Source organism: Otolemur garnettii, unplaced genomic scaffold (assembly GCF_000181295.1).
Source record: "Otolemur garnettii isolate 467f Iridium unplaced genomic scaffold, OtoGar3 scaffold00037, whole genome shotgun sequence".
Lineage (NCBI taxonomy): Eukaryota > Metazoa > Chordata > Mammalia > Primates > Galagidae > Otolemur > Otolemur garnettii.
The window spans coordinates 5,759,170-5,777,516 of NW_003852432.1; the positions used below are offsets into that span (position 1 = coordinate 5,759,170).

Consider the following 18,347-nt stretch of genomic DNA (forward strand, 5'->3'; position numbering starts at 1 on the left):
AAGGGCTTCTGGAGTTAGTGTTGTTGGTACAGCTCTCAGCAGAATAGAAATGTTATCCAGAACGTGAGTGGAGGGTGAAGGATCTGTCTTTCCTATGGCTCAAATTTTAGGTTAAAAGTGTGAAGGTATATTCTCAAAGAAAAGATGGAGAAATGAGCTAAGTGTACTTTAGACAGATCAAGGGGAAATAAACAGCCTGGGGCCTTTCTGGGAATAATCAAATCACCTCCGGAGCAGGAATCCAATTCAAACAACATTTCCCTACATTCAGATGTGATAACAAAGTAGAAAGCAAAGCACAAGCAAATCTCATGGATAGGAAAACAGAAAAATTAAAAATGAGCTGGGGAAAATTTTCATCCGGAGGGAAACTCACAACAGACAGTGGTGGTGTCAGGACCTGCTTCCCTATCTGGAAATTGGTGCAGAGGTTCTGAGTGTTTGTCCAGGAAGATACTCTGAAGTGGAAGGATGGTACCCTCCCAGTTCCTTATCTTCATGATCATCTACGGGCTCGAGTCCTGGATAATTATCGTGCAGAGCAGCTTAGTTGTTGCCGTGCTGGGAAGAGAATGGCTGCAGGCCAGAAAGTTGTCACCTGTGGACATGATTCTCATCAGCCTGGGTGTCTGTCGCTTCTGTGTACAGTGGACATCAATAGTGTTCAATTTCTGCTCTTATTTTAACCCAGATCATGTATGTTGGTACTTTCCCATCATCTGGGAATATAGTAATATTCTTATATTCTGGTTAACTGGCTTGCTTAGTGTTGTCTACTGCGTCAAAGTCTTTTCACTCACCCACTCCACCTTCCTCTGGCTGAGGTGGAGAATTGTGAGGTTGGTTCCCTGGTTGTTACTGGGTTGTCTGATGATTTCTTGCCTGGCAATCATCCCTTCCATTATTAATAATCTCATCCAGCACCAGGTAATCACCACAGGGCATTTACCAAAGAACAGCACTGTGATTGTGAGACTGGAGATGATTCGGCATCATTTGATCTGTGCTCATAAAGTGCTTGCCTTGGGTGTTCCTTTCCTTCTGTTCCTGACCTCCATCATCGCACTCATAGCCGCACTGACCCAGCATGTGCAGCGGATGCAACATTGCACCACCGGCCACGGCAGCACCAGCAGGAAAGCTCACGCTGCCGCCCTGAAGTCTCTTGCTACCTTATTTATCTTCTTCACCTCTTACTTCCTGACCATACTCTTTTCCTTAATACACAATCAATCTGTTAACGGATTTTGGTACTGGGTCCGGGAAGCAGTCATCTATGCAGTAGTGTCTATTAATTCCACTTCACTGATGGCAAGCAGCCCAACACTGAAAAAGGCTCTGAAGGTCAAGTGCTGGGGCCTAGAGGCTGCCTAAAGCACAGGGTGCAACAAGACCCCAGGGGGTAATAAGACTCCCGGGCAAATGGGACTCCACAATGATGCAATTAATACCAATAACGTGCCTTGCTCTTATCAATCTCCTATGTGATAGCGAATTGCTAGGAAAGCAAGCCTCGTTCTCGATCATTCCCACAGCCGTCTACTTTGAATAATCGGTACTTTTTCTATTCTGCTGCACTACTTTCCTTTCCTGTCCATAATCCTCAGGTTTCCTACTTTTTGAGTTTTTAACCATTTCCTTGTCTGTTCTTAGTCCTGACCACCTCTGGAACTTACTTACTCCCAGTATATTTTGTACACGACCATCAGCATCATGGGGTCCTCTGGGTACTTTAACCTTCTTATGACCGCCAGTTACATCATCCATTCATATGGATCTCTTTCCACAAGAATTCATTGCTCATTCCCTGAACACTCCCCACGCCAAGCCACCAATTCACTTCTTTACCTTTAATCAAGAAATCTAAGTTCGGCACTTGTAGCTCAAGTGGCTAAGGCGCCAGCCACATGCATCAGAGCTGGCAGGTTCGAATCCAGCTCGGGCCTGCCAAACAACAATGACAAGTACAACCAAAAATAGCTGGGCATTGTGGCGGATGCCTATAGTCTCAGCTACTTGGGAGGCGGAGGCAAGAGAATCGCTTAAGCCCAAGAGTTGGAGGTTGCTGTGAACTGTGACACCACGGTACCTATACTCAGGGTAACAGCTTGAGGCTCTGTCTCAAAAAAAAAAAAAGTCTGACCACTTCTCTCTTTCTCTCTTTCCTGCTGCTGCTTCTTGCCTCTAGACTTTTACCCTGTAATACAATGTTTTTATTTCATTCTCTTCCAACTACAGTCTTTCTTGCTTCAAACTGCAAGTCAAAATTTAACTCTTCTTTCATTTTCATTTGCCAAGATATTATACTTTTCCCCAGAATAGTAGTGCCACCTATCCAATAGAAGGTCATGCTTAATAGTCTCCAAATATTGATGATTTAATTGTGTCAACTACACACGGTTTCCACTGGCTCTATCTTGCCTTTTATTGAACTGTAAGTTGCAGCAAACTTTCTAGACAGGTTCCAATATTGAGGCATAGCTGGGTTTTGGCGATGTATAACCCAAATGCCAGCTGGAAAACCCTCTTACTTCATAACATCTGAATGATATTGGCTTAAATTTTCTATACTCTTTTATTCTGTGCTCTGTGATAGTCCAAAACCCTCCCCAAATGAATAAGAATACAAAAACAAACAGTAATCAATTTAAAATTACCTATAAGTTGTTCTCATTCTCTAGATATCTTTTTTACCTCTTCATCTGACAGATTCCTTTGCAGAGCCCCATCTCACCCTGTCTCTTTTCCCTCTTATTCCCTCTCATTTCTCTCATCTTCACCAACATCCACTAGCAACCAAGTATCTTGGTAATGGCCAACTCCAAGGCCTTTTTGTCTACCCCAGGTCTTCATCTACCAGGCATTTATCAAGGTATTTTTCCCAAAGCCAGGTTCATCTCTTACAGGATTCTGATACCAGGGATTAAAAATTTAATGTTTTGAGATTTCTATAGGCTCCTGGGAGATTACGGCCAAGGCAGTGGCGGCGAGCCCGGAGCCAAGGGGAAAGAGGAAAAGCCTTTGGCAGCCCCTGCGGGCGGCGGCGCACCCACAGCCACTCTGGAGGTGAAGCCAGGCAGAGAGGAAGTGGGTGTGTTCCCCACTGCCTGTCCGCCCCCCACCCTTCCTTTCAGTTTCTCCATGCTCCTTAAAAAAAAAAGAATATAATGTTTTCCAACCTCGAGACTATATATTGGGCATGCCCAATGGACTGAAACTCTGGTTCTGCCTTGAGAAGACCAAAACACCATCTGAAAGAGACCATCTTAAGTGTAAAAAATGCAAAGATCTGAAGCCTGACTGTGGAAGAAAGCTTTAGTCCCTGGAAAGGAATGGAAATTCTGCTCTGGTCTTAGGTCTATCAATCTGATTGGTTCTCCAAGTCTAAGTCATATTTGAAACCGAGGATGTAATATACAAGTAAAAACGTAAAGACTACTTTCCCCAAGACTCTGCATCACTCAGCTCCCAGCAGCAGCCCTGCTGCTGCGCAGAAAGAGAGCGATGTCCACTCCACAGCAGCTCGCTGAGCAGCCTTGCCATCTCCCAAGCTCCCGTGGTTCAACTACAGTAGAAGCAAGGATGGAACTTGGAATGTCTGGGAAACAGAGCCCTATTAATCTGGGACTGGGCAGTAAAAGGGGGAAGAAAAGGTAAATATTGGCATTGTTCTATCTGACTAGGGATTCCCAGGAATTCTTAGGAGGTAAATTGCAAAAGGGTTTGGGACCCTGCCGGAAAAGTTTGGACAGGAGCCCATGAAATTTGGATTCTAATGCTATTTGTGGTTTGTATCCACATCCATATGAGGTCTTGCTTGTTTTAAAATTTCAGAGAACTGAAAGAAATAGAAACTGTTTCTACCTCATGTAGAAAAAAACCTCAAACCAACTAGAAAGTTCATGTGTGTAGAAATAGGGAACAGGAAAAAAAGAACACCCACCTCTGCTATCATACAGACACTACTCCAGAAGCTGTTCAGTATTTTTAGCGCTCTGACTGTCTTCTTTAGAGTAAAGTGCAATAGAAAGCCTATCCAGGAAATATATGCATGAAGTGGGGGTATCAGAAGAGGCTGAGGGCATACAGAAGTTAGAAAAAATAAAATACAAACCATAAATAATGACCCTCCCTTTATAGTTATGGCACCTAATCATTCACAAAGAGAGTTTATATATTTTTTTTCAGTTTTAACTGAAAGAACAAATCAAGATTACTCAATCCAAACTGGCTAGAAAACAGCCCTAATAAAATCAAATTATTTATTGGATTTATTTACCTAAATTCGCATTACTGGTTAATTCCAAACCTACAGTCAGTGAAAAGGGAAAGGAAACCAAGGGATAAATTTTAATGGAACAGAGAATTTTAAAAGTTGTGTCCCTGGGTTTTAGGAGCAAATGTTTAGAAGCCCATAGGTGGTGGCAGTAATTTTAGAGGAGCCTGTAGGTGCTATAGCCTGGTGGCTGTACACAGACACACACCCTCTATATCCCCCAAACTGTAAAGTAGATCCTCCACCCTTCAGATGATGTCCTATGAACTAATGAAGCCCTGGGGATGCAGAGGAAGCTGGCAACAGTGGTGAATTCCTGACCACAGCTGAGATAGAGTCTATTCCGAATCAGGCACTCCAAAGAATTTGTTCACTGAGTAGTATTTTTCCTACCCTGCCCCATTCCTACTATGTGAGATACATAGGTTCATAAATTTTAACGTCTCTTTTTGCCTATTTGTGAGATTGACATGCAAAACTTTAGAAGCCCTGACTCTGCGCCACCCTCCCAGTTTTAACTCTCCATACTCTCCAGCATAAACCCAACAACCGTTTGCACTGGACACATCTCCTCAAGTTTCCTGAATGTCCGCGCATGGGATATTTGCATTTGCAAAAGGACACATCCGTGCACTGGACAAATGCTTCCCTCATTTGTTCATGCCATTTGCCTTTCTCTGTTTTACCTACTTCATGACCATTGACTGAGTTCTGTCCTCCCATTCTGAGCTGGTGCCAGCCCAGGTGCGTGCAGGAACGCCAGCCCCTCCTTGCCTTCTGCCCCTCCAGGCGGCTCCTCTTCATGTTACAGCTGCCGTCTGTCTCCATTGCTCACTTGGCACCGATGTTAGTTCTTTCCCGTTATTAAATCTCTCTGTCTTTTTCCTCTGCCTTTACAATACAGTTTTCAACACACGGGAAATTCAATTACTACCAAATGGCGATGATGATTATGAAATGGGATGATGAGTAGTAACCCTAAATTTGGGGATTTGAAATTACAGGTGGGTGTCATTCATTCAGTCAATGGACTGTGCACTACTGGAAACGCAAAGAAGGGCTGGCAGCTTGAGCTTCGTGTGCTTCTCCTGAGAAACTGGGCCCTTTCTCCGGAGTTTCACCTACGGGTTGTGTTCTCTGCGGTGGGTCGGCTTACATCAGCCCTGATCCTTCTGGTTTTGAGAAGACTTGAAAGAAGCTATGGGTGTTCCACAGTGGGGCGAGAACTGAGTGCAGCTCAGCAGATCAGAGCCGCGCCTACCAAGGAAGCACCGAGAACGACAGGGCCTCCGGATTCTGAAGCGCTGCGGTGGGACTCCTTCCGCATAGATAGAGGGCAGCGACCGCCAGATTACAACAGCGACGTTGCCCTTGGGGAGACTGGAGAGTACCCGGCGGGGAACTAAAGAACTGACCTTAACCTTCTTCCCTGAGAGTCCCCAACCTCTGTGTCAGGCCGAAGATAGAGGAAGAGGAGATTTTAATGGCGTCTGATTTACATTCTTGAAAGTTTGAGAATGAGACCATTCTTAGAAGCTATGGAATCTATAATGTCATCAACGACTGGGAAAGGGCGATCTTAGGAACACGTTTGGAGGAGGAGGTCAAAGAGAAACGTTGTTCTTTGGAGGTCGGTCTATTCAATACAGTTGTTAGAGGAGACGGCAAGGTCAGCGATATGCTTATCAGGTTGGCACGTTGCCTGCCAATTACAAAATACCAGTCAGTTCCTTTCTCAGAAGGAGAGAAACCAAAGACCAAGGCAAAGGCCTAGGTCTGCCCTACGCTTTTGCTTGATTGCAATACCTTTTTCTACCTAAGAACTTTTGACATAAACCGCTGCTCCCCTCCCATTCTGGTGCGATTGTTTGTATTTTGTGAAGGGTGTTTTTCTTTACTGCTCTTGTATTTCTATTATAAATTATGGCAAAAGCTTTTTGAAATTGATCTTGCTGTCTTAAAAAGGAAATAAAGAACAAAAGAAGAGAAAGAAAGACTACCAAGGGTAACGGATGAACAGCTCTGCCCCAATAAAGCAATCATGACATAATTGCGATTATAAAGCAATCTTTAAAAATTACCCACATTTACCTTTGTTCCAGAAATGCATATTATGGAAGAAAATGTTGCAAACTTTTTTTCAATAAAGTCTAGAGGAGCACACACTTACAATCAGTATAACACAACTTATTCCTGGTACTATTAATAATGCCAAAGGCTTTCTAATGGGAATGGGAAATGCATCTTCCACGGCCTCTCTACACAGAGCTTTCAACGGAATTCTTGAGACTCATTTTCTATCCATTAGCTATGTCTCAAACTCCCAAAGCAACATTTCTTTGAGATGATTTCTTCTACTTAGGAAAAAAAAAAAAGTTACAAAATTGATCCTAAGTGTAAACTGGCTTTTTACTAAATTTGATGGCAAGGATATAGTTGGATAAACTCTATTACTATGCCATGGTTCTTCAAATCATTTTTAGAGTAAAATTTATTAAAAATGGCAGACTATATTGGTTGGATAAGAGATAAATTCTTTATCATGAATTAAGCTTTTCTTTATATTTGTATCTAAATGACAGATTTTTAAAAATGAAATTTTATTTTAAAAATGTGCTAGATGTAAGTAACTGACACCCAGCCCCAGTGCAGTCAAAATGACTAAGAATAATCCCTCATATTTGCTGGGGAAAGTAGATCTTAAAATTTAAGTTTAAAATTAGAGGAAAGACAAATTTTACAAGCCTTCATTCTTAAGGCCTAAAGATAGGCTGTGTAGGTAGATATTTCTTGAGAATCTTGGCAGGTTACTGTTGTCAGTACTTGAGGGATTGAATGAGGCTCACTCCAAGAACTTGAAAATTAGATGGTCTTCTGACGGGAAAAATGAAGAAAGCAACTTCTCTTCCTACTTCTGCCACATATAAAAAAACTTAAGAATGAACTGGGAAAATAGGTAGCTAGAAGGTTCTTTGATCAAACCTCCAGATTAGGTGGAGGCAGAGTTAAGATTGTACTGTACTATACAGGAAGTGAGGTAAAACAGACCCCGAACAAACTTTAGCAAACAAAAAGTGATGAACGTGACCTTCATCATGTTCATCCACCCTGAGGTTAAGGGATGTTGTCTGATCAATCAACTGGAAGCTTTCTCATTCTACTGACAAGTCCTTCCATGTGCTATCTGAGGCGTTTGTCACAAGATCATAAAAATGTTCTTATCTTTTACTCTTTACTTACTCATCCTGAGAGAGGATACCGGAGAAGGGCGAGGTCCAGGAGAACAGGTCTTCTCAGGGAGACCACGAGGATGCACCTGCAGGGCCCTCTCTATGGTGACTCAGCTCTTGGGAATTTATAGGCTTAACTTCCTGGAAGTTAAGGAAATTTCCAAGTTCTGTGAAATTCTGTAGTTCTGTAGGGGCCGGAGTAGCATCTCCCACTTGATTCAAACTGTCCAATGGGAAGGGTACCTGTGGGGTGGAATTTTTTGACTGTCAATAAAAAGGGAAAGACCAAGCCAGTCGGGGAGCGTGGCCATTTGGAAATCTTCTATGCCGTAAGCTCCCAGCCGATGAATAAAGCCCTTCCTCTTATAACTATGGTGTTTGGGTGCTCTTTCTCCCCATTGGGCCTCGTCTTCCTGCAACAATCTGATTATGATTTAGCATTTCATGTTGTGATTGGCTATGCCTGTGTCCTAAGTAGACAGAAGAGAAAAATTCCTAAATTCCCAAAGTATGGGTACAGGTAAATGGAGGATGCAAAACACACAGGCACCTGTGAGGATGGCACACCCAGACTTTCAGGACACAGGTCCAGGATCGTAGGATGGGTAGCTGACATCCCACTAAAGCTGCTCTTTTACCTTTGCCCCCACCCTGAGGGCACCCTGTGCTACAGAAGGGCCATGCTACAAAGTGGCACTCCCTCTGTGCCTCCACACAAACTGGTGCTCCCTCTGTGCCTCCACAGTTACCGTTTTTGATACTTTGTAAACACTGATATTTTGGTGTCTGCAAGGTTCATTTCCATGATCTTCACATTCATTTCCAGTTTTCTTGACTGAGGCTTAAGATTATGTATCCTCAATTTAGGCACATGTTTCCCTGATACCTTCATCATTTAATTAATCCATGCTTGTGCCCACCTCAGTCTCTTTTTTTTTTTCAGCTTCGGTTTCAATAGTATGAGTTTGTCAAACTGGTCATCCTGGAGAAATGACGAGAATGGATTTCTGGGCCTATAAAGCAAGAGAGCAGAATCCAGAATGTGGCAACCTCATTGAGATGTCATTTGGAGAATAACCTGGCCAGTACTTAGGATTATACTGTCACTGTCTGGGTCAGTGATCTTAGTTATCGACAATGAAATCCAGTCTAGGTGGTTTGAGGAGAGAGAGTCTACCACAAGTTTCAGGCCCCATGTAAAGTTCCAGGGAGTATGAGAAAGTAGGTAGACGCGGAGCAACCAAAAGAAATGCCCAGTCAGTCGCACCACTGATCATCCCAGCAACACCACCCTCCACTTGGCACTTGTGGTGTTAGGGAGAAGGCAGCAAATTCGCCACCCAGCTGCCCCAGGGTAGTCAAATGCCTCTGACCCAGGACCACATCTCACCTTTGCCGCCGCCACCACATGGTGCTTCCTTCCTCCTGCTGTGACTCCCTGGGGGCCTCTTCTTGGCTGAACCTGGGTCATGCATAGAGCCTAATCCACTCTGTGTCCTGTTCAGCTTTCCAGCTTCCACTGAAGGGTCACAGGAATGGAGCACAGGGCAGCAGAGGGAGAGAGAGAGCTGTTCTTTCATTCTTCCTTAAGTACCAAAATTCCATAAAATACAGGTCTAGTACAGCTCACACATCTATCACCATTGTTTAAGTTTAAAATTAGACATCATAAAAAATGTTTTTGCACCTATAATAGATATGAAAATAAATCATGAAAGTTCTCAATACTGAGAAAAAAATTAAAGAAACAAAAAATAATTTAATATGGCTACCTTGGCATTTGTTGAAATCGAAGGGCCCAGATTCTAACGATGTCAACGCTGTACCATGAATATGTACAGCACGCATAAGACAATAGTCCCTTGACAGTACACACTGCCCCCCCACCACTAGCTATACCATTTGCACTCTGTTTCAGTGGGGAAAGAGCCTTAAATTTAATGGTAAGGAAGGAGAAGAGAGGTTTTGACTTGTACTAGATGGTCTTCATTTCCCTCCCTCATCCACTTGACCACGTCAGTGCAATCCCCTCCAGCTGTTGTCAGTGCTGGCTGCCAACACCTCACAGGTGCCCCCTTTCTTGAGATAACTGTCAACAAGAGCAGCCTCACTTGGGAGATCATTCCCAGGTCACAACACTGCAGCCTTCAGGTAATGACTAAACGAGCTTGGGGGTATAAAGTCCACCCCCTGGAGGCAGACTAACTCTATAGAGCAACTGACACTCAGAATGCCCCTGGGGCTCAATTTAAAGCTGGTCTGCAGCTCAGCCCACAGCCTTGCTGAGCAAGCTTTCCCCCTTGCCTCGCCTGGCATACCTCACTCACTTTCACTTGAACAAAAACCTGCTCCTTTGTTTCCGGGGAATATTTACTAAAAAACTAGAATTTCAATAGTGTTGTGATAGAAAATAGGTGGAAATAACAAAAAAAATGTATATAGGCACTCCCCCTCAAGGATGTGGAGGTTAAATCTCTACCCCATCACTGTGACTATACTTGGAGATTTTCCTCCAAAAAGATGAGTATGAAAAGGGAGAAAACTCTAATAACAGTGGAAAACTCTGGGAAATATTACCTAGGCCAGGTGATCAAGGTCAACCTTGTCAGTAATATGTCTTGTTACCAGCAGGTACCCTTGCTGTGAAGTAACAGGAATGACACTTTACTTCTGTGATCTTCTTCCTAAAAACCCAGTCTTATAGGAAGAAAAATAGAACAAAAACCAAAAGTGAAGGGTGAAAACCTCTGACCAGTCCTTCTCAAAACTGCCCCATTTATTAGAAAGTCTGAGCAACCATCACAGATGGAAGAACAATGCTAACCAAATAGGAAGCTTTCTGGAAGAGAAAAAGGACATGCAGGGATCATCAGGTCCATTAACAGTAATGTATCAGTGTCGGGGTCTTAGTCATGACCAGGTGCCGTATGCGCTGGGTGTGGGCTAATTAACATGAAGAGAACCAGGCCTTGTTACTTTTTGTATTCAAAACTCTTCTGTAAATCCCGAACTATTTATTCTAAAATCCAAAGCTCTTTATAAGAAAGAACAATTAAATTTCCTAATGGTTTCAGTATGTGGGTATTTTTTTTAATCTTGAGAGTGACTTTATGTTTCTCACTTCTGTAGTTTTTGGTTGGATGTCAGAAGCTTATGTAGAAGAGTACAGGCTGAGATAAATCATATTTATTTAGAGACCAACATGCCGTTTCTTCTGTCAGGGTGTAAGTCTGGTGGCTGATGCCTCTTCTTCCCCTCCTCTGCCTTAGGTGATCAGGTCCACACACCTTTGTTTTCTTGAGGGAGGCTATTCCTCTATGGATGTCAGACTGCTTGGTGTCTTGTGTCTTTATTTCTCTGATTAGTTCAAGAAAATTTATAATGATTGTCATTTGTTATTCATTTCTTTCCAAATTAGAGATGAGAGCACACTCTTCTCCAATTTCTATGTCCCAGCAGTAAGCAGAACTTTTTTCAAAATTTCACTTTAATATTGTGTATACAACAATAAAACTTGCATAGAGAAAGAAGAAAAATAAAAAAAGAAATAATTAGGATGATGTATTTTATAAGAAGACATTTGAATGTTTTAAAGCGCACAGAAATAATTTTGGAAATAACACTAGAAGACATATATGTTAGTTTCGAAATATTAAAATCACAGCTTATTTTGTTAAAATTAAACTTTACTCCTCAGGTTCCCTTCAAGAAGAGGCTGCTTCCAGTTAAAAATCAGTGTGTCAGAGTGGAATGACAGATGTTGACGATTCCAAAAGGTGGGAGATTGATGAGGGATGAAATTTGTCTATTGGGTATAATGCACACTATTTGGGTGAAGTATAACGAAAACCCAGACTTCTCCACTATACAATATACCCATGTAAGGAAACTGATGTGGGTCCCTAAATCTATAAAATAAAAATAAATAAAAAATAAAATTGTGTCTTCTACTTATCACCATTAATAAAAAAAGTCTGTTGTACTTTTTTTGCTGAACTCATGAAAAGGATAGAAATATTTATTTTACGAATAAAAATGTATAATATTTAGAATGTTTTCAAACTCTACATGCCTTCCCTGATTCTGGTTATAACACCATATGGAATCTTCTCCCTCCTCTATTTGAAAATGTTTCACCGATTCCAAACACCCACCAAACAGATTTTTTTTTTTTTTTTGGTCTATACATGTGCCTATAAAGAGAAGTTAGGCACGAAATTATTTATATAGGTGTTACATATCAATATAGTAGTCACAAGAATGAAATACATAAAAAGGGCTTGGGGGGAAGGTTACAGTTAAGCTTTTTTTTAAGGAGAAGGTTAAAAGATGGATTAAATTCTATGTAACAGAACTAGGCCTTCTAAAGACAATGGGTCAGGGCAAAATGTTGCAAGCACCAAACAGCCAAAGAGCTGAAATGATGGCACGGACCCAAATGAGACATCTCTATTCTCTCACCAGATGCAGAAATCTGTATGAGAAGAAATAAGGAGCATCTTTCCACAAGCTACCTGAGAACAGCCCACCTTGTTTTTCTATAACGCTTAAATGCAAAAAAATAAAGTCTATAATGGTCACCTTTGACTTGTAAAATCTAACCTTGCAACATTTCCTAAATGTTCTTTATTGTAAGAATCATGTGAGTTTTTGTTAAAAATATAGATTTTTGAAATCTATTCCAGATTAACAAGTCAGAATTCTCTAGGAGAATTTTCTCAGAATGTGCATTTTTAAACAAGGCCTGTGGGATTCCTTTTTTCTCCAGAATTGTTTGGAGAAAAGTCTAATAACACAGTATCTTCAGAACTTTTGCCATAAACAACACTTTTGTATACTAGCTGGTGATCAAGGCAAAATAACACTTAAAACTAAAATCTTAAATACTAGGAACTGTGTATGTTCTTGTTAAACAATAATTTCCTTTCCGGAGGCATGAACAGAAGAAACTCAATATTGAATTCATCTCATAGTAAGTAAATTTTGGTGAAAAGTTGATAGAAAACTAAGAAAATTATTCTATTTATTTTGGCTGGAATAGTTTTTTTTTTTAATTATTCAATAATAAGATGTAAACTTTGAAAACAAATTAATCTAGTGCCTGTAAAATTATAAGTGCAGGAACAAACCCAAATTTATTCCTGAACATATGACTGATGAGTAGCAGAATCACTGTTCCAAATCCCTTGAAAGTATGTCTTAATCTCTAGTTTGAAAATATATTGGTCTTAAATAAAAGGGAAAGTTTCTAAAGAGAAGAACCCTACTTTTGTCCAAAAGACAAGGGGCATGTGAGGTTTGATTTTAATTTGGGGAAAAGGAATGACATTTAATATGAAACTCTTTAGATTTCCCTACAAACTACCTCTTGAGTTTTCTTATTGACCATGAAGCTGTGTTTCTCAATATTTGGATCAAGGTTATCTGAGCCAGAAGTACTTAAACAATGTATTCAAAATGGCTAAATCCTAGGCCTCCATAGACTTGCTGAAATAAATATTTTAAGAGTGGAACCCAAGATATTGAGTTTTTAAAAAACATCCCAAATGATTTAGATGACACTGAAAAATTAGTGCCCTAAAACAGAGTTGAGTAAACTTTTTCTGGAGAAGGTCAAATACTTAGTATTTGAAATAGTCAAACAGCCTTAGTCACAACTATGAAAATAGTCACAACAGCAACCATGCACAATAAAGAAAGTGTTGTGTTGGGTGGTGCCTGTTCCCCAAAGGAGTAGGCCACCGGCAACATATACTGGAGGTGGTGGGTTCAAACTCAGCCCAACCAAAAAAACTGCAAAAAAAAAAAAAAGAAAGAAAGAAAAGAAAAGAAAGTGTTGTGAGAACCAACAAAAATGGCTCTGTGCCAGGAAAACTATTTACAAAATCAAGCACCCCACCACATTTGGACTATTTATCATAGTTTGCCAACCTCTGCATGGAGGGATGAATTTTTGCTCTTTCTCACACTATAGTATGATAAAAGGAAAAGCCACGAGGGAGATATTGGTGGGGGGTGTTGAAGGAACAGGAGAAACTAAACCAGTAGAATCCCTGTCCCTTCCCTTCTTAATCATGTTGAACAAGATCTGCTTCTGGTATGGGTATCCAGTGGAGAGGATCTTGGTGATTGATACAACCAGCTATAATTTGTTTTTTTATATAATCAGAATATAACTGTGGTTAGCGTTCTCCACTGGCCAATTTCCTGTCTTCCAAAGCAGCAGAAACCAGAGGAAGACCAAGGAACTAGATGCAGGCTCTCATCCCCAAAGATCCATACATACAAATAATGATCAAAACAATAACGTAACTAAAGTTAGATTTCTGTTTAATTTCTCAAGGGGAATAAAAAACAATTTCAAATGTCAGTTTTTAGGAAGAGTATATCTGAATACTTCTCCACTGGTCCAAAACCATCAGGGAGAATATGAAGCTGAAATTGAACCTCCACATTTGATGAAATTAGGTACAGCTATAATGCTACATATATATATATGGTTGAAAAGTGCAATGAAAACTTGATCAAGTTAAGACTGGATATCAAGAGATATTACATGTATCTCAGAAAAAGCTCACAAATTCAGAGCATGGTATCTTAAAAAATAGTTATGACAACACAATTGGAGCTTATGGGCTAACTGTAGAAGTCTCACCAATAAATATCTATATATAGCTAATATTTTTCAATTTAGTCCAAAAAAAAAAACTAAACAAGCTCATATATACAGATAGTCACAAAATCGATTGCATGAAATCTATTGTATGAACTAGACAAAACTTGCTAGCTCAAAACACCAAACTTGCTCCTCTCACACATAAATCTCTGTATGAATAATTCATCCAGGTAGAACTCACCAAATTCGATAATTAATAATAATCCCACAGAAGCCAATATCTAACTCATGCAAAATACACAAAACAAAATGAAAAACAAAAAACAGATGAAGATTACACTACTGAAAATGTTTCAAGGTAGAAGATTAAAATTGCCATCAAACATATTTCCAAAAGCTCAAAAGAAAGGAATGAAAATGCCCCCTCTATAAAACAAAAACTAGACTAAATGAGAAATATGAAACATGTGAGAAATAAGAAATGAAAAAATAAACTTATGGAGTGAGAGAAGCAAGGCGGCTCCTGTGGCTCAGTGAGCAGGGCGCCGACCCCATATACCGAGGGTGGCAGGTTCAAACCCGGCCCAGCCATACTGCAACCAAAAAATAGCCGGGCGTTGTGGCTAACACCTGTAGTCCCAGCTACTCGGGAGGCTAAGGCAAGAGAATCCCTTAAGCCCAGGAGTTGAAGGTTGCTGTGAGCTGTGTGATGCCATGGCACTCTACCAAGGGCAACAAAGTGAGACTTTGTCTCTACAAAACAAACAAACAAAAAAAAAAAACACATAGACAAAAAACTGCTGATTACAAACTAAGAAATTGTAGATGGTCATTACACAGATAGGTTTACTCATTATTCATGGAGCACGCATTCATAATTTGATCATTTGCTGTACTTCAAGAAAAATATTGAATTAAAAAATAGAAATAACAAATAGGCAAGGAGACCTAACATACATTATTGGTGACTTATGAGGAAGAGAAAAATTGCTTTTTGGACAAATGTTATGAATGTTTTTCTGATATGAGAGATCTGAAACTACAGAATGAAAACATACTAAAATTTCTAGGGAAGTGAACATAAAAATTTGAACAATGAGGCATATTCTTATAAAATTAATAGATTTTATATAAAAAGAAAATAACTGGCGGAGCATTGAATACCCTAAAATGTTGGTCTAAAATCAAAATAACCCCAGGAATGAGGGTTTAAGAGGGGTGCGCAAGTTTTGTATTATGACAAGATAAAAACAATACTATAACATTTCTAGAGCTACCAATGTAGGAAGATTATATTACATAAAAGTTAGTTGCCATAGTAACCACTGGATAACTATGTACAGATTGCAAACATTTCATATTATTAGACATATATAATCATTGCATATTATAAATATACCAAATCAAACAAACACGGGTCATATACAAAAGGTGAAAAGCAAAAGACACATACACCAAAGTATATCACAAATAAAGCCAAACAGGCCTGTTACGTCAACAAAGGTACGTACACATCTACTAAAAGGAAAAGTTTCTCAAAACAGAATTTTTTTTTTTTTTTCGAGACAGAGTCTCACTCTATTGCCCAGCTGGAGTGCCTTGGCATCAGCCTAGCTCACAGCAACCTCAAACTCCTGAGTTCAAGTGATCTTCCTGCCTCAGTCTCCCCAGAAGCTGAGACTACAGATGCCCACTACAACGCCCAGGTAATTTTTTCTATTTTTAGTAGAGTCGGGGTATCACTCTTGCTCCAGCTGGTCTGGAGCTCCTGAGCTCAAGGGATCATTCCCCTTGACTTCCCAGAGTGCTGGGATTACAGGCATGAGCCACTCTACCCAGCCAGAACAGTCAGAAAATGTAATGGGAGAGAATAACCCATACATGTTAGCAGTAACAAAGTTTAACATTTCTAGGAATAGCTTTGACAGGAAATGTGTGACATAAGTATGAGTAACCTTTAAAATGCTACAGAAGAGCACAGAAGAAGACTGGAAAGACGGCAAGGGTATTTTTTAAGCTTGGACAAAATGACTCAGACAGATGTCAATTCGAAAATCAATACAGGTTAACGATTTTTCCTTTAAAGTGTTCTCAATACTTTTTAAAATCAAATAAGCATTTTCTAAATTTTATATGGGGAATGAATGCACCAACATAGGTTCTAAAAATTCTGAGGCTGGGAGGGGGTAATAAGAGGACATAGTCCTCCAGATAAGAAAATCCTTGACAAAGCTATGGTAATAAAAAAATGTGATACTGGTGCATGCGTGTAAGATTCAGAATTATCTCCAAGATCATTTAAGGGGAAAAATTCTACTTCAATCAGTATTTACAACATATTCTCTTGTGTCTAAAAATTGTAAGACTATATGATTCCACTTTTGATTATGCAACACCAACATGATATGGTTGTTTCTGGGAAGGAAATGGAGGATTAAGGGACTGGGCTGAGGGTGAGGCGGTTTACTTTTGATGAGTGCCTCTGAAGCGTATACTAAAACCTTTAGGTTTCTCAAATCTTAACCACAGCCTCTCATTCTCCTTCTTTCCTAGCAGTTTATTTTACAGAGATACGTGTTCTCAATTCTTATCTCCTCCCTCTTTGGCACACATATTGATAACAAATATTGCTTCTATTAATTACACATACACAAAACAGTGTAGAGAAACAAATGAAAATCTTTAGCCATTAACTCCCGATGGTGGGGTTCTGATCAATTTAGTTTTAATTTTTAAGGTTTTAAAATTTTCATAATTTTCTAGGGCGGCATTTGTGGCTCAGTGAGTAGGGCACTGGTCCCATATACCGAGGGTAGTGGGTTCAAACACAGCACCCGGCCAAACTGCAACAAAAAATAGCCGGGCATTGTGGCGGGCACCTGTAGTCCCAGCTACTCGGGAGGCTGAGGCAAGAGAATCATCTAAGCCCAGGAGTTGGAGGTTCCTGTGAGGTCGCACTTTACCAAGGGTGACATAATGAGACTCTGTCTCTACAAAAAGAAAAAAAAATTCATGATTTTCTAAAATGAATAGGCATGATTGTCCTTTTTGTAATTTACTTTAAATCTGAGAATGGTGTGTATAAATAATATAAAATTAAAAAAACACAATCTTTAGTACATGTATATAGTATATGGCCACCTTTGAAGTACTCCCCTTTGCCATCTGCTCACCGTAGTGATATTCAGCCATGAGGCATCTAACACTTTTTTCTAGGATGAGTTTGCAAACTTAATTATCAGACCTCATATGATGACAGCTCTGAAGGTCATTACCAGAAAAAGAGTTTCAAACTTACTCCGAAGGGTGGACTAGGCCCTGGCATCAGGGCATACTTCCCGCAGGGAGTGCCTCTAAGGTGGCCATGCTGATATTCAACAGTGAGGAAGGGAGCACTGTTGCTAGGATGAGGACTCTCCCTTACTTGTCCGACCTCATATAGCCTTTGAGAAATACCGGAAATGATTTGTGTTTCCTTTTTAAGAGAGTTCCTTGGACATTCTTCTTTAAAAATGACTCACTATGCAGACTGAGCCATGTGGAACCCTGCAACTAAGCATTTATTTAAGGTAAGGGTTTGTGTGTGTGTGTGTGTGTGTGTGTGCAAACAGGAATTTCTTTCCTTAGTAAGTACTTATATAATTTTTTTATTTTTAAAAATAGTGCTTTTAAGGTATGTATGCTTTTGCCCTCCCACAATTAAAAAATACTTTCATAAAATTCAAAGAGAGAGACATTGGTTACCGGGTAAATGTCCTATCTCAGAGAAAACACGCACCTTGCATTCCTCCTTAGTGAGACTTCCCGCAGCAAGATCCATTAACGAGTGTGCTTAGGAAAAGAATCACTTGTGAGGTGCTGCCTCTGAGCCATTCTAAAAGCTCATCACCTGCTCCAGTCAGCAAACCCTAGTCCTCCCTCTCAACAGCTCTGGGAGCTAAGCCATTTACACATCTACATATCCGGTGAGACACCTCCAGGATCAGAATTAGAGTTTGGGGCCCAAATGTATGACTCAGGAGTGCCCAGAATCCATCTCCTCTCCACTTCCTTCTCCTCGGCCTTCTCTCTTACGTTGTCATGAGAACTAACTTTCTACTCTATCCAAGCTCAACCCACCACTCAATCTCTCTCACAGAATAGTAAGTGCAAGTTGCCAGAACTGAACTGTGTTGGCTCTTGGTAGCTTTGGAATGTGTGAGAGTGTTTAGAGAGTGCTAGTGAG

General features: G+C 40.3%; 1 protein-coding gene across 1 annotated transcript; it reads left to right on the forward strand.

The window, feature by feature from the left end:
• The first annotated feature begins 471 nt into the window (after nucleotides 1–471).
• TAS2R16 (taste 2 receptor member 16) lies at nucleotides 472–1,374 on the forward strand. Its single transcript, XM_003789820.1, has one exon. It carries the CDS (start codon nucleotides 472–474, stop codon nucleotides 1,372–1,374), a length of 903 nt encoding a protein of 300 aa, XP_003789868.1.
• Nucleotides 1,375–18,347: the final 16,973 nt, after the last annotated feature.